Here is a 25,552-nt window from a genome sequence, read left to right as displayed (position 1 = left end):
TTCACCCACGCAGAAGGGCTTGGAGGGTGCCCTCGCACACACAGCTCCACGGGGGCACCCAGCAGCTCCCGTAAAGCCAAACTAGCCAAGGGCAAATGCCCCTGTGCCCATCTGGGCTGCCTGGGCTGCCACCAGCCCCACCACCCTGAACGGGAGCCACCTTCCCGGCCACCCGCATCTCACCAGACCGTGACCAGCAGCTGACACGTGTCACTTCTGGAAAAAGCTGTTTTTCTGCGAGTGCTCGGGCAGCAGCTCTCTGGCAGAATGACAATTCCCCAGGGGACGGGCAGGATGAGCCCGAGGTGGTGACTGCTGCCTGCACCCACGGTCCCCCCCTGCCATCGGCGTGGGCAGGGAATCGAGTGGGAGGGGGACACAGGGACACCAGCTGCCTTCGGGGCACAGACAGGACCAGCAGTGTTTGTTTGGAAAGGAAGCGGGGAGAGCAGAAGCTGTGGAAAGGTTCACTGGCCTCATGTGTAGCTGGGCGTGAGAGAATATAAAGCCGGCTGCTTTCTATGCTTGGATGAAATCTCGCCTTACTCTCATGACTAATTAAACGCCCCCTTTTAACCATGTCTGAGCAGTGACTTTTGCTGATGCCGGGTACAGCGAGGCAGCTGGGGGAGGGGGGGGAACAAGCTGAACAACCTCCCAGAAAGAAAACAAGATGGCAAAAAACAATTAACATTTAAAGCATTCTCAGGTTTCATAATCTAATTAGGTAACGATAGCACAAATAAAGTTGTTTGATTACAGGCAATTGTTTAACTTGTTAATGTCCATTAAGCATCCTTTTTCTTTTGCAGGACCATTTGCCTGTCTGTGCCTTAACCCCTTCCTGCGCAGGAGATCCCCCCCCAGCCTTGTCAAGAAGAGCCCCCGCTCACCCCCCTCGTTTCAGCAGCTGTGGGGAGCCCAAAACCCGTGCAACACCACTCAGCCCCTGCCTTGGTGTCCACAGCCCCGTCTCATTAGTGTTGCTTTGGTTTTGAGCATTCGAGGTTTCCGAAAGGGGTCTGATTGCCAGCAGGGGATGCTCAATACTTTCAAAAAACCAGGCTTAACCTGAAGGTGGGAAATAGAAATCCAAGCTGCACGAGTCACATCCAAAAGCCTTGGCGATGGTTTTGGACTGGGCTGGCAGTGACTCAAGGCTGTAGAAATGCTTCAGACTTTTCAGAGCGCCCTTCAGGCCCCCATGTTGCACTTCCAAGCCTCTGGGCCACTCTCCCTTTAAATGGATGCTTAAGTTAGTCTGGAATAATCAGAATTATGCTGTTTATGCCAGCTCCCTGCAAGCACAACATATGCTACAGAGTACAAAACCTTGCCTCATGCAAGAAAATCTATATGCTCAGCTGGAGATTTTTGTAACTAGGAGCATGCACGGTTACCTGCACAGAGCTTGTGATAGCTTTCAAATGAAAACAAGCCATTGCCCATGGGAGATAGCCTCATGATCACAGAGCAGCTCCAAGCAGAAAATCTATCCCAAAATTCAAAATAATAATTACTTCTTAATCAGTTTTCTTTTCTCAAACAAAACATATCATATAAAATGTATACAAGGATATCTGAATCTATGTAGATGTAAGATATCACACCATATGCAACCTACATCTACAATGTGACTCAGAACTATAGGGAACACCACAGGGCATTAGCAGGTCACGAAAATGTATTGCAGGACAAGTAACACCCCTTAGTGGGCAAGTAACACCCTCGCAGCTGCTCCCCACCAAAACTGAGTGATTATCGCCAACTGAAACAGCATATGGGAGCAGCTTAAAAAGCACACAGAAAACCTTCAGCATCCTCTGTAGAGCTGGCAGGTAATTAATTGGAAGAAAGGGAAATGTGCATTTTTTTGCTACTGTTCATGGGGAGATGTTCGTACTGAAAACTTCAAGATTCTTGCTTTAGTGAGTAATTAAAAACCTCATGAAGAACCTCAACAACCTGGACAGATAAGCCAGTAATTACAATTGCAGTTTTGCATCCCCAAGGTTTTTTTACAGAAATACCTGTACAATGTCAACTTAATCATAGAATAGTTCAGGTTGGAAGGGACCCTTGAAGGTCATATAGTCCAACCCCCTGCAATCAACAGGGACATCTTCAACCAGATCAGGTTGCTCAGAGCCCTGTCCAACCTGATCTTGAATACTTCCAGGGATGAGGCATCTACCACCTCTCTGGGCAACCCGTGTCAGTGTTTCACCACCCTCATTGTAAAAAATTTCGTCCTTATATCTACTCTAAATCTTTCCTCTTTAAGTTTAAAATCACTACCCCTTGTCCTATCGCAACAACCCCCTTTAAGCAATGAAAGGTCTCCTTGGAGCCTTCTCCTGTCCAGGCTGAACAACCCCAACTCTCTTAGCTTGTCCTCACAGGAGAGGTGCTCTAGCCCTCTGATCATCTTCAGGGCCCTACTCTGGACCTGCTCCAACAGGTCCATGTCTTTCCTGTGCTGAGGAATACAGAGCTAAATGCTTTAATGAAGCGTTACAAGAAACCACACACATACCCCATGCAGACTGTGAATTCTGGCTGGAAGAACACTCATTACCCTAAATCCCACCGCAGTGGGCCTCAGGGATGCTCCTGGGGGTATGGGACAGGATTGATCCCAAACCTCTCTTGGGCACAACTTTCCCTCAGGGGCAGCAGCACCTCCTCCTGCAGTGCCATGAGCCAGAATGGCTCAGGTGCCAATGTTTTTCATCTCAAGGCTATATGTATTAAAGAGACATACAACCTGCTAGCAAGGAGGCTCTCCCAGATGAGCTTTTTACCATTCTGCCTTAAAGCCAGTCATGTTCTTTTGGCCTGATAATCTGGACACTGTGACCACCTTCCCCTAACCTGCCGGTTTCATTGTGCTTTTTCTTTTTTCCATCTTCAAATGCTCCAACACGTGCCTGGGAGGCAGGAAAGTTACTTGATATTTTCCATAGCTAATATTTCACCATGGAACCGTGCTGGACTTCTCCTGAAAAGAATAATGATGTTCTCATTTCCTTCCCGAGCTGCCCTGCCAGCCGACGGCTGCCCAGAACCACCGTCTGAAGACGACAAACAACAAAAAGGGTTGGGGATCCCTGTGGGGGGGAGAGCCAGGGGTGCCCGGGTTGGGGTCCACGTGCTCTGCCACTGGCCACAAGCCCACCCTGCTGTGGTAGCTGCCTGGATGACCCCCCATCCATGCGTCCTCTCACAGCCCCTGCTCCAGCAATGGTTTTGAGTGCCTGTTTTCCTTCTGATGTACATAACGCCGCAAGGACCGGGAAGAGGAGGTCTTGCAGCACTCCTCACTGGGGTGAGCATCACCCTCAGGGCCAGGCGCTGGTGTGCCAGGTGGGGCATGGCCGGGGGGACGAGCCTCATGTAGAGCAAACTCCAACACATCCCTGAGTTGAGTCATTTTGAAAGGAAAGCATCAATTTGGCCTTTCCTGAAGTTTTCCCTGCTCTCCCCAACTAAAATTACTTACTCGGTTCAGTTTGAATTAGCAAATAATTTCAATTACATTTTCCAGCAAGAAGGACTACATGCTTGAAGCACAGGAGAGGTTTGCTCCAGCCCCGGAGGAGGCAGCAGGAGCAGAGCTGTGGGAATTGCCACTACACGGGGTTTATAACGAGGCAGGAGCTACTGACCCTGTGGCCTTATGATCTGAATTCCCCGGCCCCGGCTTGGAAACCGGACTGCTTCCACATGGCTGATCTCGGGGAAGCACCCACCTACTGTCCTTGACTTTGGGCATCTTTACAGCTGCATTTAAGCTTTGACCTCTCTCACAAGCCATGTTCTTTCTGTCCTGCACAGACAGACCTGTCGTTCCCAGCAGAGAGCTCACCCAGGGACAGTGCTCTCCTGCACAGGACCTGACCCACAGCAATTTTGGGGCCTGAAAGACCAGCAAGTGGGTCTTCTCCCTGCTGTTGCCCAGCGTGTGTTCAACGGAGCGGGAGCCGTGGCCATTCTTGTCAGGATGTATGTACTTGGGGCCACCAGAAAAGCAAAAAAAAAACAAAAACAAAAAATAACAACAAAAAAGAGAATACCAGCCAAGACCATGAGATTTCTGATGACTCTGTTTTGTCTCAGTTGGCTCTCAGCTTGCTGGCTCTTGCTGTCCCTTTCTGTCTCACGGCAGCAAGGTTTCACTGGCGAGGCTCCAGGGGTTTATTGCAGGGTTAGAGGGAGATCCCAGCTCCACTCACTTCTGCGGGCACTTGGGAGAGCCCTGAGCTTCCACAGCTCCTGGTGCTTTCAAGCCTTCTGTTTGCTCACTAGTTTCTGCTGCAACGATGAGTGCTTTAATTGCTACTGCCTGCAGCGTGTCCAGCCTCCGCGGGAAAGCAGGTTTGAGGAAATAATGTGTAGAAACAGCCAACATGACCAGACTGTTAATCCCTGCAAGTGCATCCCTACATGGCCTGGCAGCCCTTTGTGCTTCCAGAGCAGCGCCCGGAGTGTGGCTGACACACAGTAGCCAAGGGCCACCAGCCAGCTGCCCACTGCATGCCCCTCCGTGCGGTGACCAGCCCAGGAGAGGCAGCAGCCCCTCATCTGCCTTCTGCTACCACCTGGCTGTGCCCACCTCAGGTCCTTCAGCAGCCCCTCGCTGGAGGAGAAACTCTGCTTTTGCTCTGCGTCACAGCGAGGACAGGAGGAGCAGGAGACCCATGTGGCCATGACAAGTGGCTCCTCCTGGAGCAGCGTGTGCCAAAGCAGAGGGGGATACAGCAATGGTGAAGCTGGAAGTCCTTTCTTACCACGATCCTAGTTCTATATGGGGTTGGCAATTCTTTGTCTTTTGGATTAACTATATTTATCTCAATGCAATTCGCCTAAATGAGAAAAGCATTCAAGGTTGTTCTGGGAGGTTTTTTTGTGGTTATTTTTCTTTTCTTTCTTTTTCTACAGCTTTGGGTGCTTTTTTTCAAAATCCCATGTCTCTGTTCTCATTTGATATTTGACATCCCTCGATTTTAAATGCCTAGGTTCAAAATTCACTCCATGGCTTTAATTTGGTTGTTGTGAATGCATAACTGATCATTTTTGCGATAATCTAAATATTATGAGAAAAATCCTTCTTATGCATACCAAACTTAGCAGATACTTTTCAGATATCCTTGACAGATCATCTATCTTGAAGATTCACCCTCCCATATTGGTTACAGCTGAAATATTGAGTAGTCCAGAACATTCAAAACCAAAGTAATAGGTACACGGAGCCTGATGCTTCTCAGCACACACTGGACAACATTTTTCATACTGAGATCCAAAAATCGATGTTCAAAGCCAGGCAGGGATGTAATTTCACTTTTTCCCAGATCCAGGCCCGTGGCTGAGCAGCACAAGGGCAGCACGTCTGGGGTATGAATGGTACAGATCCTCCCATTTCTCATTTGGATGCTAGCCAAAAAAAAGAAAAAAAAAATAATCACCCCTGCTCAGATCAACATTACGTTACCAACGTAACATTTCTGCAGTGAATGTTAAGATATAATTACCCTGCAAGGAATGATTCCTATTAAACATTTAATACATCTCCCTCTAATTGAAATTTAAGCCTTTGGTTGTGGTTGGGTGTCACTAAAGATGTGATTAAACATAAAATATGTATAAATGCTTAACTCCTTTTGGGGTGTTGGGATAGCTTCCACTCAGTAACAAATATAAATTATTTCTTTTGCACTCTAAAAAGTTTTTAAAGCAGCTCGATGTGAGTCTGGTGCAGGAAGATCTCCTTCCTCGGATGAAAGGGAATCTTTCACCAGCTTTGCCTACGGCAGTGGGGGGATGAGAGCCTCCCCGAGCCCCAGCATCACTGCCCCCTGCACCCTGCTGCCTCAAACTCCCCCCTGCCCCCTGCCTCTCCTCCAGTGCCGGCTGCCTCCCAATAGTCCTCTCTGCTGCCTCTGCTTCTCAGCCCATGCCATGTCTTCTTACACAGAACTGGCTGACATGAAGGTAGAATGGAGGAAAACGTAGATTTTCCTCTTACACAAGAAATCTGAATGTGAGAGCTGGACATGCTGAGCGGCAGCAAAGGTACCAACTGTAGTCCTAAATCTAACACCTGCACGTATGCTTTTCTTTTTTGCCTATTATTAATAACCTTGCTCATAGCCTAAAAAAGTCCTTGTCAAAGTTTCATCTGTAAACACCCATGTATTTCCACACGTTACCAAGAACTTAGATAAAGATGTGAGGAAGTACCAGCAGCTGTTTTCCCTGTCCATCTTTACTTCTTTCCTTTAAGTTGCGCAACTAACAAAATTTTGACCGCACCGTTTCCCACAGTCACCTTTGCCTGGGCCCCTGGGACCTGTGTGCTCAGGCCACCGAGGCCCTGCCCAGCCCACAGTGAAAACAGAGCCTATGCATGTCAGCAGTGGGAAAGGGCATCTGCTCTTGTACTTGTCTCCCTCCCTGAACTGCTCTTTGTGCGTTTCACCTGCCTTGAGCTGATTATCATAGAAACATTCAAGTTGGAAAAGACCCTTGGGACCATTGAGTCCAACCATCAACCATTATTTCTGCATAAAAGAAAAAAAAGCGATGGAATTTTGTTGTGTGGTTATTTTAAAATTGTCCTAATATTTGGAATAAAACAAATCCAGAGAAGCACTGTCAAAAGTGATTGAAAAATAAGCCGAGCTCCAAGAATACACTGTGAAATAATTTACTGGAGAAAATCTCAGCTCTAAGAGCAGCCGACCACGTTCCTGTGGTCGCCTTAGACAAAAGGAGTCTCAGAGTGGAGCTTTTGGCAGAAAAAAAATAATTGCTGTAGACCTCATGTAAACCTAAAAGTTTGAAAAGCAGTGATTGTATGAGAAGAGCCCTTTCTGACAGCGCCCGCTCTGTGGCACGCAATGCCCATCAGGCACGAGCCCTTGTGACACCCCTCAGTTGTGTGAGAGTTTCACAGCCCTGGGATGGGGGTGGATGAGGGATGCTGCACGGACACATCTAACTTCTGCAGTTTTGGTCGCTGAAATTTATGGTGCTGAAGGGACAAACCCCATCTTTGTACTAATCCTAAAGCCTCCCGTGCCTTCTGCATTGCTCTCATTCTCTCCCCTCGAACGCTGGGACAATCCCTGGTTTAATGCTCTGTTTTCTCGCTGAAATTTATGGTGCTGAAGGGACAAACCCCATCTTTGTACTAATCCTAAAGCCTCCCGTGCCTTCTGCATTGCTCTCATTCTCTCCCCTCGAACGCTGGGACAATCCCTGTTGCGGCCCTGGTTCAAAGCTAATGTTTGCTAATTGCTTTCACAGCACTGTGTTGAAAGTGCTTGAACACAGCAGGGGAGGAAGAGCCATCTGGAGTAAGGACCCAGCTATGCTGGAGCCTGAGCTTCTCCTGCACCAGCAATAAGGTGACAGCGGGAACACGGGCTGGATTTTCAAATCCCCAGAGGAGGCTGCAGAGCTGGCAGCTTAAAACAAACCAAACCCCACAACCCTTAGACTTACACATGAAACTCATTTTGTGTGCAAGCTATTGAGAAAACAGTCCAGGGATCTCCTTACCTCTGCTTTACAGACCACAGCTTGGCTTCAGACCAGCCCGGTGTCAGCTTGCAACATTCCCTCGGTGCAAACCACACTTTTGCAACCTAGTTATTCCCAAAGATGCCCAACAGATTTAGTTACTCAATTCTTATGAACATTAATTAGAAACAGGCTGCCTCCAAATCACCTTGATGGCTTCCGAAGTACCCATCCATAAACACAAATCATGGTCAACGCAAAATGAGTCCAGTGAGACCAACAAACCAAGGGACAGGAGGGCTCGATGCTCAGACTTACCTCCTCTCTGCTGTGGGTTCAAGCTGTCCTCACCGATGACTGGCTCCTCCCATATATATATATATTTATATGTGTATATATATATAAACGAGCAGGTAACTTCTACCTGCTACAACAACTTGAGTTGTGATTCACCAGCTGTGAGCTGAGGGTGTCACACGAGCAGGTAACTTCTACCTGCTACAACAAGGCTACAACTTGAATTGCGATTCACCAGCTGTGAGCTGAGGGTGTCATGGGAAGAGATACAGGGAAAGGAGACAGTAGGGCAGGAGGAGACAACGCACTGGAACAACCCTCCTGGCACCCCCATGTAACAAGACACATCACTGGCCTCCGACCTGAACGAATACTTGTGAACCTATGGAGGCCTCAGGGCAATCACCAGGGTTCTCCAGGGAAAACGAGCCACAGCTAAATGGAACTGTGGGAACTGCATGCAGAGAAGAGATGGTTCTTAACGTATGTGCACAAGGAGCAGGGACCCTTGAAAGCAGGGATTTTCTATGGGCAAAGGAATGAACATGAAGCAGCAAGGGAGTACTGAGGTTAAAAGGAGCTCACGAAAGCTGGCAGAACTGCTCCACCTCATCCCTGCATGATGCAGAAACCAAAACATCCCACTAGAGGCACAGAGTTTCCCAACAGTCCCCAGACAAAATCTGGGCCTATGAACTTCAAAGGAAGAGCAGAGCTTCCTTGGCTGCAAACAGGAGGACTACACTGAGCCCCTGTTTCCCAGGGTGGCCTCAGCCTGGGGCCATGGAGAGGATCTGAAGCCACGTTCTGCAGATGGTCATAAACGTCCCTCTCAGCAGCTGCAACACAACAGCCAGCCAGGATGCAGGGGACATCCTGATCTCCACCACTCTGCAAAGTGCTGACAGGGGAATGAACCAATGCACAGACCTCCAAAGAGAAAATTTTATGGACGCTTTTATACACATACACAAATATTTTAATATAATGGTAACTGAAATGTTATCCATATTCTTAGTACTGTCATAATTAACTAAAAAGATATTTTTTAAATTTTGTAAAAATGACATATTTTACACATCTTCTATTTACAATTGCAATATACTTAAATGTTATAAAACATCCACTCTGACCTTTAAAATATATGTATACTAGGACTTAGTATTAGATATATTATAATTTATAGCAAACTTAGGGTTTGCTGTGTACCTATCTGTTCAATGGGAATTTCATAATCAGCCTGGCTTTATAAAGGCTGCTCAAAACCAAAAATTGACAACAAAAAAAAAAAAAGGGAATGGGAAAATTTTGGGGGGGGAAAAAAAAAAAAAAAAAGGGAATGGGAAAATTTTGGGGGGGGAAAAAAAAAAAAAAAAAGGGAATGGGAAAATTTTGGGGGGGGAAAAAAAAAAAAAAAAAGGGAATGTGCAAATATTGGGGAAGGCAAAAAAATAATAATAAAAAAAAAAAATCAAGCTTACAGTTTTAAAAAATAACACTGTGAAGACTTCCAATAAATTAAAATCATAACCCACAAATCCTTTTCCTGGCATTGTCCGTGATCAAATTAATTTTCAGTACTATTAATCTAAAAGGAAAGAAACCTGGCCAAACAACAACAAAAACTCCTCCAGCCTCCGCAGGTCCCCCAAGGCCGTGTGTGCCCACGCCGCGGTCAGGCATCGGGGTTTGCCGGGGCGGTCGCTGCTGGCGCAGAGGAGCTGGCTCTGTGGATGACTCGCGAGTAGGTGCGCTCAATTCCTTGCTGTTTTGCCGAGTCCTCCTTGTATGCAATCTTTTCATAAAATAGAAAATTAAAAAAAAAACAACCATGAAACAGTGAGAGAGATCTGAATAGTTTGGTGTCTGAAGTGTCCATTGTCTAACCAAGGATTTCCCATTTTTTGCTTATTACACAACGATGCTAAGGATCTGATAGAGAAAAAGGACCTTTGCCCAGGGACCCCAGAAGTGACCAGAGGCTGCAGCGAGTGGGAGGAGGGTTAAAAAAAAAAAAAAAAAAGAAACAGTGAGAGAGATCTCAATAGTTTGGTGTCTGAAGTGTCCGGTGTCTAACCAAGGATTTCCCGTTTTTTGCTTATTACACAACGATGCTAAGGATCTGATAGAGAAAAAGGACCTTTGCCCAGGGACCCCAGAAGTGACCAGAGGCTGCAGCGAGTGGGAGGAGGGATGTCCTCTGAGCTGGGGGATACATGGGGCTGGGATGGGGTCAGCAGCTTTTGCCACGTGGTGCTTCATGGGGTTTCCTCAACAATGTTTCCCTAATAACTTCCATACAAACATTGAGAAGTCACCTACACTTTATAAACTCAGCAGACACCTGCACAAGCACCTACTGCCCGTGGTACAGACCGGCCCCAGCTTTCCCCTTGCCGTTATTGGGGGCGTGCAGCATCCCCACCTAGCTCCATACACACAGCAGCTGAAAAAATGTACATGTACACCTTGCCCCTTTTTGTGGACTCCTGAGCAAGGGAGTCATTAGACATGAAGCTAAACAAACACACCAAGTAGAAAAACCGGCAAGTGAGGAAAGTACATGACATTAACAGAAAAAAATAGATGTAAGAAAAATGAACATACCACTTTTGGCTATAGTATTGAGGGAAATGTTAGACAGGGAAGAAGAGAAGCTGTATAAGCAAGGACCATGACAGAGCTGTCAGAAAAGAAAAACAAAACAAAACAAGAGAAGAGAAAAAACATATGGTGATGAAAGAGTCACTGTCAGTGGGTGAGCAAACAAAACCCTCTCGAATACGACAACAGGAAAGATGGCAAATCTTACTGGTGTAAAGCACACAGCACAGTTACAACAGAGCCTCAAGCTTCCCAACTGCGAGATACATGTTTCGGCCACAATTTATAGCATGTGATTTCTCTGAGGCAATGTTCTGCTCAGAAGCAGGGAGGTCACACATTCGTTGCAAGAGAAGTAGGGTTTTCCCAAAAAACCATGCTGCCTGGAAAACTGAGCTGTCACTTACAAGGCTGCCCACAGGGCCACAAGTTTTCAGTGTGGACTCTCAAATTCAGATAATTTTGGTTAAACAGATGACGATTTTTACTTTTGCCAGATGAACTCTTAGCTTTACATATTAACATTGTTATGTACAAGTAATTTTGTATTCTTCAGTCTTTTCATTTACATGAGGAAAACTCAGAGCTCACTGATACAAATATAGGTGTGAGTGTTTAATAGAACTCACCAAATATTTTATGAATGCCGAAACCGATGTCTCATTTAAGTTGACGGTATATTTTCCATTCTTGTGGAGAACAGTAGTTCACACAAGACATATGGTACTGCCTATGCACACTGACTGAATGGCCAAATTAACTTCCATGGGACAGGCATGAACATTGAATAACAAATGATACCCTTAATACTTTCATACTTAACATAACAAACAGTGATAAACATTAGGTATGATAAAATTACTGGAATGCTTGAGGTTCACAAATCCTTATATACCTAACAGCAAGGGAGAACAGAACAGCAACCACCACTGAGCTCGACCCCTACCTGGCATACACCAAGCCTGCAAAGCAATTACACAGCCCTACACCTGGGAAAAATTAGCTCAATTCCACAGTAAGAGTAACAATGGGCCAAAAATTCCAGTAAAACCTTGTTCTCTTCATATGTGAAGATGAACAATAGAGTATTGTTTAATGCAGTGCAAATTAGACTCTTCAGTGAGATGCCAGCGCTGATATGAATGGTTAAACATTAACTGTACACAAACAGTGCTTATGCGTGCAATAGGCACCTGGAAATGCAGGGTAACTGCTAGAAAATATGTATTTCTCAGGTGCAAGCTAAGGTGGCCTACACACAAGCAGGCAGAGAAATAACTAAGCATGATTTAATTTGCACTTTAATATGTAGAATCACTTGATATTTAAATTAAAACAGAAAACATAATAAAAAGTATCTGCATAGACACAGCAACAGAATAGCTGTAAGTGTGCCCCAAAGTCCAGTTCAGTATTTTGGGATGTATTTCATCTAATGTAGCCATGCATGCTCTTCCTTCTGAAGCTGAAGAGTTTTAACATGGCATGTATTTCGACAGTGTACTTCAAGATAAAAAAAAGAAAAAAAGAAATAACTCTTGCTCTGAGAGCTGAACACAAATAGAAGCTATAAAGATATCTCCTCCAGTTATAAGCTAGGTCTTAAAAGCAATTTACTGTTTTAATTAAATACATTTCAGCTGTAGGATAAAGCAAGCAAAGCATAAAACACTAGTTTAACTGATCATCTTTCTATGCCTCTAGACACCAGTCTGTGTTTAGCTTCATGAACGTTCAACTTCTCAATATGTAGCAAGACAGGTAATGAGACAAATTTTTGTTGATCAATCAGATTCATTATATATAATACAGCTGGATTTAAAAAAAAAAAAAAAAAAAAGAGAGAGAGAGGAAAAAAAAAAATCCAAAAGAGTAAACTATGTTGTCTCAGTGACTGTTGCACTGCCAGGTTTTACTTCCAGTATTTTGCTTTACAGCTTCATTTGTCACTAGAAGCCTCAATCAGCCACCCTCATTCTGCCCAATCAGCACCAAAATAGATGATCTAACCTGTTCATTCATAACTGCAGACAGCTCACTGAGCATATCCTTATAATGAGACTTCATCTCTCCCTGATATTCAAATTGGTCCTCCTTAATAAGACGTTCGTTGACATCAAGAGCATGTCCACACGCTTCTGCAAATTGCCTACAAGCACAAAAACACAAAGAACAACCATATAAATTTTGCAGTAATGAAAAATATCTATCTACACACATACACAGAGTACGGTACCTCTTCTTCCCCTTGTAAATTACACCCTGTTAGAAATTAATTTCAGAACTTATCCTCAGAACAAGAGGAATGTAGGGTACTAGGATAGCCCAAAACTTCAGTAAAAGTTTTCTTGGGAAAGGCTTGTAAGATAGGGTAAATGCAGATGTAAATTAGCCCAGTTCAATACAGCCTGATTTCATGTCACACCCACTCATGCTATGCAGATTGTGGAAAGTCTAAATTTAAACATTTACCTGAAGATTTCCTTCAGAAGCTTAACTTGATTATCAGGATATCTCTTAGCATTTGTCTCTTCAAGAAAAGCTCGAGCATAGGCCATTGGTCCAGCATTTACCTGGGGAAAAAATACACAGCTTAGGTGCAAAGAACAAGCAGTTTACTGTCATTGCCTCTTGTTTTCCAAGGCTTGGGGACTGGCCTCAGGCAACCAAGCCTCTGTGATGAGCATCACTCCTTGTGTCACCTCAATGAAACCTGAAGAGCTTTACTGAGGAAAAGGGAGCTGGTCAGCCCCACACAAACTGCAGATATTTGCTGGCCTTTTGAAGTCCTCCACTAGTTAACCATCTAGAAAGCTATATGTTTGAACTCATTTTAATGAGGGCACCAGAAATACACGCACCTCTCACCAATCCCAACTGTTCTAAATAAGAAATGACAAAACTAATCCTAACAAAACTCCCTTTAAACTGTGTGCATGCTTGGCTGCATGATGGGCTGTATTCTCAAGGGACATGTGATAGCCTTGTTAGAAAGGTCTTAATATTTATTTGAAGAAGATTTGACTGAAGTAGCTGTATTTGCACATAAATCCAGCAATCATCAACATCAGTGGAGAATTTTCCATTGCCTTACATTTTTAAAGCGTGCTCCAACAGCATTGGAATACAAGATATGACCAGAACTAAAACAGACAAAATATGTCTGGAGTGATGAAAATCAGAATAAAAATGTAGGTAGATACATTAAAAAAAGAAAAGAAGAAAAGGCAAATTGTCATTACCTTGACACTGACACTTCCTTGAAGTTTGAGCTGCAGTCGGATCATGTCCACTTCTTCCATTGTGCAAAGCTGATTGAGCTCTGAGACTTTTTTGGACATCTCATCAATCGCTACTTCGATAGGGTTCAGCTCTGTGCTGGTTTGGCTTATGACTTGAATACGCTTCTTCACGTAGGGAAACAAGTGACTGGCTACTCAAAAAAAAGAAATGTATCAGAGAAACTCACCCAACAAGACACTATTTAAGAAAGCAAAACAATTAAGTCAAAGTATGAGCTTTTGACTTTGTCAATCTCTTTATCAATCTATGCAAATTAAGTTTTAATCACCTAATGAGTGAAAGTAACATAGGAGGTGCAAACTGAATTTTGATGTACTTGGCACAGGAAGAGCATTTCCTTTTCACCACTGTTTGCTACTGAGATGTCACACCCACGTGGCAAAAAGCTCTCCCCACTCAGATTTTAGAATCCACAAATTTCTTCTTTTGATTTAAAGCACTAAATGATAAGCCTGTACCGAACTTCAAACAGTTCAAAACATCCCATCAAACATGTTTCACGTTAGAGGAGGGAGCCTCTAGTTTAGCTGAACTGGGTACCGCCCACCCACAGATGAACTACTATTAAAACATCATCCTTAAAGAATTAAGGAGTTACTTTTACTATTCAACCTAAATACTGCTGTGGGAGCTGACAGAGGAATTAAAAACCCTTCCTTCCAGTCAAGGCCTTTTCACGGATCTCAGGGAGTCTGGCAAAGCTACAGTTATGGTGCATTAAGTCTGATCTAAACTAACAACCTTTTCCTGATTGCCCCACACGCTTTGGGAGGCGTCCCAAACTCTGTGTATGCCCTCCTACGGTGAGCATCTGCTGTCCATCAGCTCTGACTTAAATGAGCTCCAGCTTATAGGGTGGCTGTCTCCTTGGAGAACAGGAAACCCAGGACTTCCAGAGCTGGAGGCATGAGTCACAGCTCCGCATGGCTGAGAACCAGCAATCCACAGAGCTCAGCCAGACTTGTCCTCTGCACCACACAGGCAGCAGCCGCTGGGGCAGAGACACTGAGCAAGTACCATTCCAGCCACCCAGTCCCTCTGCCCAGTACGATGAACTTCCATGGCCGCTGGGGCAGAGACACTGAGCAAGTACCTCTGCCCAGCACGATGAACTTCCATAGCTCCTCCAGTCATATCAGTAAACCCTGCTTTCTTCTCAAACGGAAAGCCCCACTTTTTATGTGGGAAGTAAATGAAAATATATGACTTTATCGAAGGAGGCAGGGAAAGAAAGATGTTTCCTTGAGAGAAAAGGACTGAGGTGAGGCAGGTGCCAGAGGGAAAAGCAGGGGAGAAGAGAAGGTCATCAAGTTCCCAGCTAAGGCTGAGGATGGAGGCAGGCTGAGAGCGCTGGGAGCTGATGGCAGCATGTAATACCCTCGAGAAAATGTTCTGCTGAAGAATAACCCTCTCTGTTTTTTGCCCAACCTATCATAACAGCTGCACTTTCAAGTCAGTGAAACTACCTGCTTCAGTACAGGTCTCAAAACACCTATTGCTGCTCAAGCACTTAAAAAATCCCCACACAAGCTACTACTGCTTTGTTCTTCTTAAAAGCAAAGCTGTGTCATGTAACAAGATGCTCCCAGACATCAGTGCCTCTTTCCTGACTTGCCAGAACAAAACTTTTGGGTGACCACGCCTGTACTGCAAGCAGCTTTTTATGCTTTGCCCTTTGGGGGAAGCAGATGCACTGAAGTTGGTGAGGAACTGGATTTTCTGTCACTCAGGAGCCTCTGCTGTGAGCATTAGCCTCTCTGCTCACGACTGCCCACGAGAACAACACCTCCATCTCAGACAGTTTCTCATACTCCCAGCCACAATTCAGACAGGTCAAGTTTCAGTAATAGTTTCATGAAGGATGCCTCTTTAAAAAGAGATTTCAATCACAATAAGGAACTAAACATTTCCTGTTTAATAGGACGCAGTAAGAACAGACACAGCTAGCCTCCTGTCTTAAAACACTGATTGTACCCGATAAGATGAAATATTACCTCTTCCTTTAAAAAATGCTCTTATTTTGAACAAAAACTCATACCTGCTAAGTTTTACTCTTCTTTGCAGAATAGGCACCCTACTTTGCTTTTTCTTTGACTTGTTATTAAACGAACAATGTTTCTGAGTGCTAAGCTGCCTCCAGCAGAACCACTCCCCAATTACATCACTCCAAGAACAGCTAAGATGTCAGTAATAAGGAAAAATAAGACAGCCGATCACTCCACAAATGAAAATAACTTTCCCTAGAACGGTCAGCGGGATTGTAAGAAAGCACATACTTTGCCAATGGACACACCGAAAAGATTACTCATCCTTCTGCACACCACGCTGTGCCCGCTGACTGGGGAAAACCTGGCACGTGAAACGTGCTGCTGGGCTCAGCTGGCAAAGGCGGGAGGGGAGGGGGAGAGCAGCCTGAGCAAACCTACTTGTCAGGATCGTGCGCCTCTTGCACTGCTCCTCTACACCTCCGTGCTTCTTTCCTGAGAGCGTGAAAGGTGTTTCGAACACAAACCGGTTGATGTTGTGATGCATTTCAAAGTCAGTCTTCCGATCTTCAGCTTCTTTCTCTTCAAAGAAAGGCGTGACGTATGTCACCTGGATGTAGGCGTATTTTGGATCCAGGTCTTTGGGGTTGACCTGTGTTAACAGGAGCAAACAATAAAATGCTGTTAAGTGTGAGGAACTGTCAAGCCATCCATTATATTTCTGATGGTTTTTTTCTATCATGGCAATACTGAGTAAAACTGAGACTTCCAAATGTAATATTCAGACCACAAATTAATACAAAGATACTTAACTAAGAACAGTTAGACTTTTGAATACAGTCAATGGCAAAAGTGGGTGTAAGCTAAATGAGAGAGAAAACAACCTGCCTCTGCATTGCAGTAAACATCTGCATGCTCTCTGCAGGCATACCCTGGTATATGCTCTTTTCCTGCGATGCCCTGCTGTAACATCATCATTTCCATACAGCACCTGCCAGGCTGTAAGGCGAAGGTCCTTTTTTGGTTGTAGAACTAGGTCACAGCAATTCACACACACACACTCTCAGTTCACATTCATTCAAAACACAGGTCTCAACATGAACCATGCACTCGCTTCTCCCCTTTGCACAAGAACTGCACATCTTTCATACCTTATTGGAATCCTGGATGATCTTCACATTATCTATTCCAAACTTGTCTGCATAAAGTTTCATCAACCTCTGAGATATCTCAGACAAGCCAGTTAATTTAGGTTCCTTATAGATATATTCTTTACCTTCCTCTTCTTCAAAAAAGCCCTGTTTGGAAAGAAATGGGAGGATACAGTGAGCACAACTGGCAGGACAAAGCTAGAATGAGGTGCTTACAACAGGAATCAAGGCTGCCCGCATACCCACCAGAGCCTCCAGTATGCCATTTCCAGCACCTAGGGTAAAAGCTTGCCTCTCTCAGCTCCTAGCAGACACATACCGAGATGTCTGCATTTATACTGGTATCTCTTAAGTTACCCAGGAAAATAACTCATACACATTTATTCATGTAAGAGATCTAGCTGTTTAAAGAGTTAAAGTGCCTTCTTGACACCGCCAATGTGTATGATGACAAAACCCTAATGGATTAAAAATTGGAGATTAAAAAGTCTTTAATTTTTAATAATTTGGTTAAATTAACTATTTTGGAAGCACGAGTGTACCAGCTGTTTGCTGGATGCCCAGCCCATCTGGGTGCCTGCAGCTTGCCACCTCCAGCACATCCCATCTGGGAGCTACGTGTGCACAGGGCTCTGCTGCTTGTGGTGATGCGCAGGGCCACGGCATGGGAGCACCTGGGAACTGGTCTGCATCTGCTCAGGCAGCTGAAGAAGAACTCTGGTGGCATCTTGAAAGGCCATATGGAATAGCAGCATTTTCACAGACAATTAGTAAATTATTAACATTTGAAAAGGAAAAAAGAAAAGAAAAGAAAAAAAAAAAGACACGGGGACCGTATTACTTTGCAAAAAAGCTCAATCTCATTAAGGTCATCTACTTATTACACTGGATGGACTTTGCAGAGCTTTAGTAAAAGGCTCCATTGAAGAGATGAACGAGAACCTGCCAGGCTTCATAAGAAATGCTGACCTCAGAAAATTAACCCAGTGTTGCATCGCGTGCAGGTGAGACACTCAACTGCTACAGGATGAACACGTACATCAACACTCTGCGAGGAGCTTTCCCAGCTGAGCAGAAAGCAGCAGGTGCCCCATTAACAAGGACTGGATTTGTCCCAGCGCCACGAGCAGCACCAGCCCTCCTCCTAGGATTCCATATGCTGCTGCTGAAATCTGGCAGTGTTAACCACTGCAGCTGTACCCAAAGCCTCCTCCTTTCACCTTAACGCAAAGTGACCCAGAGGAAAATACCTGCAGCTGCAGGGATAAAGGGGAAAGGAAGACAGCATTAATGATGCCAGACCCAAGGCCCTTTAAACTTAACATGACGAGGCTTAGACAGCTAATTCTACTATATGGATAGACAAACTGCCATCTGTTGAAAAAGAGAGAAGCACAAATGAGTGAAGTGAGCAGATACCTTCAAATCTCTTTGGGAAGGTACTTGTACAAAATATACCCTTTTCATGTTGAAGCATATTTCAAATTTGGCCACTAAAATTATAGAGTAGGCAAATCTTCCCCTAAAATACACTGAATTAAAATACATTACCTGTAAATCTCAATGTTTGTTTAGGGAAAAAAACAACCTCTAAGCTTTACTTCAACAGGAATTAACAAATATGCGCATCTGACTTCTCCTTCAGTGAGGACAAGGAGCAATAAAATTGTCTTTTAATTTGTCAAGCGCCAGCAGCAACGTGGGCACTACTGGACTAATAGCAGCAACAGCAGCTTGTCTGACAGTATCTTAATCAGTCTCACAGTGACCTTCTAACATTGTACATTTTTAAACAATATTATCAATTAAACTCCACAGGCACATGAAGAACTTCACAGGTAATTAGAGATCAAATCTAGAGCTCAAAAGCTGACACCCTATAAGCATTTACTGAGCTGGGCAGGCAACTGACTTTCTATTGATTTCACTGAGAAAAGATCTGCAGGATCATAACCTTGTTTCTGATCTTGTTTCCACTGAAGCAAAACTGCTTTATGTGGGAAAACCTCATTAGTCTCATGCAACCCTACAGGCTGCTCAGGATTGCTTCAGCCCAAAAACATCTGTTTTCTGTTACTATTCAATGTTTTCAACAAAAGCCCTCATGTTTTCCAAATTAATCACATATCAAACTAGAATATAGTTTATCCTCTATAACACTGATTCTGTGTATGTTTGCATGCTGGAACACAGTGTTTATATGTAAGAGCCAAATCTCTGTCTGATGCTGCATGGCACACTGTGATGGTATCTGTATTAATGGTTTTGCTTATAAAAAACCCCAAACCTGAAAACAAACAACTAACATATTTATTCATGTCTCTAATGCAAGAGACATCATCTAAGTACATATTCCCTACAGTATTTCAGCTGACAAGTGGCAAGAAGTTAATTGTGAGCTATAAATAATCGTGTCTGCCATATGCTCTATGTCTGGCAACAACTATTGAAAGTAAGATTAAGTACTTTTTACAAGCCAAATAAGCTCTGATTTCAGGAATTTAAAATATTAAGCAACCAAGGTCACATTATCAATGCATATCCCTAGATTATTTTCATACTGGTTGGGTTTGCCCTGCAAGATCAATGCAGCTTTACAGATGAAAATTATTACATGGAGCAGTCAAACGTAATGGAAAGGAGACGACCTCCTGGACAGAAGGTTATTGGTTTCCACTGAGGTCTGATGTGCTGATTGTCAAGCTGTGACCTGGGTTGTCACCACTGGAGCACTGAAAAGGCCCTTCCTTCCTCCCCGTACGCCCTCAGTCACAGCCCCTGGAGCGCACAGTAACTCTGACTCTACCATTTGCTAGAAGAATACACTCTGTCCCTGCAGCTGATGGGCCGGGGTAAAGCCTTCTGCTTTACCTGCCAAGAATTAGCATTTAATGGATTCCTCCCTGTCTGCATCGAGTTGTTTTATGACATTTGGAAAAGGGAACTCAACTTCTGATCTTGTAAACCTGCAGTCAGTTTACTGCTACAAAAACCTGCCCTCCAACTTCTACAGCTTCTTGCACTTCTACAGATTGGAGAACAAAACCTCAGCTCTACCTTTACCTAATACTGCTCAGAAAACAAGTCTTGAACATCTCTGCTTATCAGCACAAGTTTTCAGCTATTCAACATATTTAACAGCTTTTTTTAAAAAAAAATCAAGCACAATCTTGATTTCTTGAAAGACTCATCTGTAAATAAAATCATAAACACTGGCTAGTGTGGCCACTTGGTGGTGCAATGAGATGTTGTCAGCAAAGGCCCATAACAGAGTTTGCAATCTAAAACAGCAGCTGCCATGAGAATGAGATCCGGCTCCCTGAGCTGGCAAATAAAGCTCTCTGGTGAAAACAAGCAACTACCTCCTCCCTAAGGACTACATTCATTCAAATCACCCTTCCAGAGGGTCCCTGCAGCAATGCAGTAACCAAATACTGTCTCCACCTTTGTATGAAGAACATTTTCAGATGCAGCTGCAGATTTCCTTTTTTCACCAAGAACCTCCAAAATTCTCTCAGCAAATAGTATTTGCAGTATTCTTTTGACCTTTAATCTGCTTTCTCTGCGGTTTTTGTTTCAGTTAAGAAACAGCAGTGTTCCATTTTTACAAAACATATATACGTATATATTTATTATTGATACAACTAATAAAAAGTTTAATGAATAAATGCATATGTGCAATAATATATGTTTTATATGTGTGTGCTTGTATGTATCTGCCCATGGGTATTTTATAGACCAATGTACGTGTAAGACTGAAAGGGAATCCCATACCTGCATACTGAGCACCCCATACCTGCATATTGAGTTTCCTTCTATGGCATTTTCTTTGTAGCAGCCCAAGCACAGCGATTCATACTGGTTTACACTGGTTTAACTGTGTAACACTAGCAAAACCTGCAACCATTAGCTTTGGGGAGGAAGTGTGCAAAGTCTGCCAGAAGCAAAAAGAAGGGAACTGCTTTCAATGTTTTGAATGAATTGGGCACTGAGCCTGCTTTCAGCACGGTGGGCTGCGATACTCCTGGCAACAGAGGGAGGAAAAGGACCCGTACCTTTCCACTTGCACAGCCAATATGGAAGCAAGTGGCACATGGGACAAAGGGAGTGACAGAAATAAAGGAATAAAACCTTCCAAAGGGAAAAATACACAGGCACAACTGGTATATGGGAACCAACTACTCTGTCCATCTCTCCTTCCAGGTCAGGCTCCCCCTGTAGCTCCCACACCTGCCACAGTGCTTTGTGGACTGGTAAGCTCTGCTTAATCAGTTCTGCACACCCACTCCTATTTTCCTTGGTAAATGAGGCACAAGTAACACTGATGGGAATGATCTACCTTTAATTATTTGCACTGTGCCATCCGTTTTTGTCCCTATGCCTCTGCAAGGAGCAATGCAGAGCAGTCCCACTTTCTACCCCACATCTGTCTGCAAAAGGAAAGGAGGAATCTGTGCTTGTTTGCATTTAGAGCTCAGTGTCCAGGGGCACCAGGGAACAGACCCAGCAATATGCAGCTATGAAAAAGTCATATGCTTTAGAGCACTAAAGCTGTTTAAATGAAGTTGTCCTTGTGGCACTGGCAGCTGAAAAGTCATTGTACTGTAACAGAGATTTCAACCCCGTTCAGCAGAACTGCTGCAGCTAAATTACCCACTTACAAGCAGCTGCCTCTGGGAGAGCCCTGGCAAGAAGCTGCAAGTAGGAGATACCCACGTCCCCCTCTGCTGCCCCTGTTTTGAGGAAGGACTTGCCATTGCCCTCTGACTCCCAATTTGCTTGCTTCTGCGAGGGACGATCAGGCAGGTGGCTGCAGCCTGCCCAGAGAGCTCCACTGCCACATGTTGGAGACTGCACCGGCCAGGAGAGCAGCCTTCCATTCAAACAGCATTAATGCTACACCGAGCTTTTCATCGGAGGAAGAAGGGGTCCAGTCCCACTCCCAGTGAAGCTGAGAGACAAACTTTCACTGAGATGAGATGATGCAGCATTGGGCCCCGCGGTGCACACACAACACGGCGACAGATAGAGCTTGGTAATTCAGGTAACTGAACAAACAAAAATTAGTTTGCAGGATGCAAGAATGAATAAACCAATGTTATTTCATCTGCCATGAACCAAAGAATCGAGAGCACAGGAAAGTTAATGTTAAGTAACAGTACAGGGAAGGATGGAGGACGTGTGAGGAGAATTAAACAAAACATGCAAAAGAACTAGACTTACCACAGCCTTGAATAAGATCAAAAGGAGAAAAGAGCAAATTTCTGCATTAAAATCTAATTAGCAAACAGAATGATTCACATCAATCTGTTGTTTACACACCTTATTATTTTAGAGTAAAGGAGATTGTGTGCTTGCCAAAACTAGGTCTTAAAAGAACACGCTGGATTGCTACAGTGACTTGTAGCGGAAGAAAGCACAAAATAATGCTTTGAGAATGCTGAAGGACAGCAGAGGGAATAAAACTACTCTACAGTATATTGCACAGAATCAGAGGTGGCCTGAAAGCAGAAGTCAGGGTCAGCAAGAAACACAGCAAAACATCTACTGCATACTACTCTGCTTTAAGCTCTATTTGAAGAGATGGCCATATATCAAAGATGTCTTATCTGGTTTTATTTAAGTTTTACTCTGAAAAAAAACTGCCCTGCCTCAGCCTCAATTTTGCTTGATGAAGCCAAGAAGTAAAGCTGACGTACAGGTCTGTTCTCCATTACACCACTAAATCCATTGCAGCAAGTGCAACCGAGTGCTCTCTCTTCTGACTAAAATCCTCCTCGGAGTGTGACCCACGAGGCACTTTCTACCCCGTGACCCACTGCCAAGTGTTTCCCTCTTTCACCTTCCCTGAAATACATCGGGATTAGAATAACGTCTGAAATCTGGGAATCTGTGGAGACAAAAGAACATAAGCTGACTTACCTGCCCATAAAATGCAACACGGTAATATCGTCCAAAGAGACGTTTCTCAGAGTTCACTACTTCAGCAACCTTCAGGTACGAGCGGTGGATGTCGTAGTACAGATCAGACAGTCTCTACAGTAGGACACAAGGAGAGCGAGGGGAAGTGAGCGAGCGCGAGTACTTTGGGAAATGACACTAAGGCTCTAGAGAAGCATGGCTTGCCTTAACTGCATTACTGAACCTTTGCAAAGATGGTTGCACGTGCTCAGGTTTAACAACACAAGCTTTGTCAGCAGCCACTAAAGATTCATTTCAAGGTTTCTGTCATCTTCTGAGCACACAGTTTTGTGGCAGTGGCTGCCTTTGCGTACAAGGTGACACAGTAAGGCCAGCATCCCACCACTAACAGCCTACTAACAGGTCAGAGAACCCCAGTGTCCTACGTGCAGGCAAAAGCAGGGTGCCAATAATTCCAATCAGCTCCCAACCCTATGCAAAGACATGGCATCCACAAAGATGATATTATCATCTTGTTATCTGTTATGCATTGAAATTGCCAAGTAAATAAGAAACTAAGATACTCTGGAATTGCGAAGAGATCACACAATTTATTAGCAGTTTCTGAAGTTAAAATACAAAGCAAATATGCTCTTGGTTTAAAAACACATGTAAAATTTCACATCCACTGGCTAACACAAGAGTTTTGTTTGAAAATGTTTTGTTCATTTATTTTTGTATTGATGCTGAAAAGAGGAAGGTAAGGCACCAGAGTTTTTCATTTAGTCACAGCATAAAACATTAAAAGGAGAAGTTACAAACAGGAAGAAAAAACATTCTGTTTAAAGAAAGCACCTGGGTTTTTTTTTTTTCACCTAAAATATTTTGGTCTTTACTGGTGTCTTAAGATAATTAAAAAAAAAAACCAACCAACTTACTTTGAAGTCCCTCTGCTTCTCAAAAACAGCAATGATAGGCTTATTAACCTCAGCAATGAGCTCATATCTCTCAGACTTCCACAGGTATTCAACACACAACTCCAGCTGCTCCACAAGAACACTCTGCAGTTCCACAAATACAAATAGTTCAGTGACTCAACAGCTGGTGGCATTTAATTAACAGCAATGCAGCAAATGGACATACCCACTATTACATTTTTATTCTGTATCTTCTATAGTACTGTTTATTTCAACGACACAATGTTTAATCAGGTATTGCTGACCTAGCTCTTCTTTAGATAAAAAAAAAACCCTGAAATAACAGTAATATGAAAATACTTGAATACTTGATATATAATCATACAATGGTTTGGGTTGGAAGGGACCCTAAAGATCATCATCTAGTTTAAACTCACTTGCCATGGGCAGAGGCACCTCACACTAGACCAGGTTACTCAAAGCCCCATATGGATGGGGCACATCATTCAGAAGAACAGGTTTGCTTCAGGGGCTCCCCCCTGCCCTAACTTTCAGCTCTCGTAATTAACATTCTGGTTAGCTAAACACCTATTCCTGCTATTTAGTAAAACAGCTGTGACATTTCACTCAAAAGCTGTGTGCCTTTTAATACCACCTGAAGTATGTTCTCACTATAATTTGTTGTAACATGCACAGGCATTAATTAGAAATAACACTCTCTAATATAGAACAAGTATATAAATTGTAATGAGGCTGACCTCATTATAAGGAGTATCTTGCATCCCAGAGTCCTCCTTCATAGCACCTTCTTCTTTAATGTTGGGGGTAATGCTCAGAAAAGCAGGCCATCCCATGGAAAATAAGCCTTGAAGTGCAAGTCATAACAATGTCAATTAATGACTGAATAACAAAATAATTCAAGAAGTTATTGGATGCCATTAAAAACAGAGATATTTTATTTGACTGGATTAGTTACTGTTTTCACAGCCCAAGTGATGAGAAGCACAAATGGAACTGACTGAATTTATGAGACTATTACACATTTTCTCTACGATATAAATCCACTTGTCCAGTCAAAGGGCAACTATAACATTTTCCTGATGCAATCTTATTCCTCTCTTTGGCATTTTGGTTCCTTAGCTGTACAGTGCTGACAGTCCTTGTAAAACTATACGTGCAACACTCATCTATGCAGCAATTACCGTCACAGGCTGAGGCCAGACAACTTACACTGATGAAACCAGTGCTGTGACTCTTGGCCTGACCTGCCTTGACGCTACCTGCTGGGACCTGCACTCGTCCCACCCATCAGTTTTCTGAGCGAGAGGGGCACAATTTCTAACTGAGGAACTCTTGTGGAAAGCCCAGTCCGGTAGCAGAAGCTGCTGATGGGAAGGTTCACATGGATTAAAACTGAGATAACATTTAATATTTGCTAAGCTGGTGCCTCAGTGCAACGGTTGCAGAAAGAACAACTTACACAGACATTGCACGTTACAGATCAGGCAGTGCCTGACCCACAAAGATTCTACTACCACTCTTGAATGGCAAAAAGTAAACTTTCCAGTGGAGGCAACAAACTCCTGACGTGGTTCATGTTCAATTTAAAAGTTGCAAAATGCTAGTAAGGCACAATTAAAAAGCTAATCTTTACACATTGAGACAGAGGGGTTCCTTCTCATCTGCCAAGCTTTGAAAATCATTTAAACACAGGTTTAAAACAACCCAGGAGTTCCTCACTCTGCATACTGTGATCTGTTACTCATGCAAAGTATTTACCACTAGTGAACCATCTCTGAAATATTGCTCTTCACAGAAAGCTTCCTTCTAAAAGGATGCATTTTTTCATCTCATCCACAGACACTTCCAA

General features: G+C 43.8%; 1 protein-coding gene across 9 annotated transcripts in view; it reads right to left on the bottom strand.

The window, feature by feature from the left end:
- Positions 1 to 9,228: 9,228 nt before the first annotated feature.
- The window catches only part of DOCK10 (dedicator of cytokinesis 10), a 130,533-nt gene continuing 114,209 nt past the window's right edge, over positions 9,229 to 25,552 (bottom strand). For 6 of the 9 annotated variants that reach the window (XM_014960677.1, XM_014960685.1, XM_014960683.1 and 3 more), the window contains 10 exons: positions 24,441 to 24,547; positions 23,704 to 23,826; positions 22,787 to 22,900; positions 22,088 to 22,093; positions 16,865 to 17,011; positions 16,155 to 16,365; positions 13,668 to 13,858; positions 12,898 to 12,998; positions 12,436 to 12,574; positions 9,229 to 9,616 (listed from right to left, as the gene is read on the bottom strand). In XM_014960677.1, the coding sequence (XP_014816163.1) occupies positions 9,497 to 9,616; positions 12,436 to 12,574; positions 12,898 to 12,998; positions 13,668 to 13,858; positions 16,155 to 16,365; positions 16,865 to 17,011; positions 22,088 to 22,093; positions 22,787 to 22,900; positions 23,704 to 23,826; positions 24,441 to 24,547 (1,259 nt within the window). In that variant the 3' untranslated portion in view covers positions 9,229 to 9,496. Of the gene's footprint in view, positions 9,617 to 10,428; positions 10,505 to 12,435; positions 12,575 to 12,897; positions 12,999 to 13,667; positions 13,859 to 16,154; positions 16,366 to 16,864; positions 17,012 to 22,087; positions 22,094 to 22,786; positions 22,901 to 23,703; positions 23,827 to 24,440; positions 24,548 to 25,552 lie in introns of all 9 variants that reach the window. The other 3 variants (XM_014960682.1, XM_014960686.1, XM_014960680.1) reach the window with 2 other exon arrangements.

Source organism: Calidris pugnax, unplaced genomic scaffold (genome assembly GCF_001431845.1).
Source record: "Calidris pugnax isolate Ruff unplaced genomic scaffold, ASM143184v1 scaffold398, whole genome shotgun sequence".
NCBI lineage: Eukaryota > Metazoa > Chordata > Aves > Charadriiformes > Scolopacidae > Calidris > Calidris pugnax.
The sequence above is the reverse complement of the archived record's forward strand: the minus strand, read 5'-3'. Positions and strand labels throughout refer to the sequence as shown.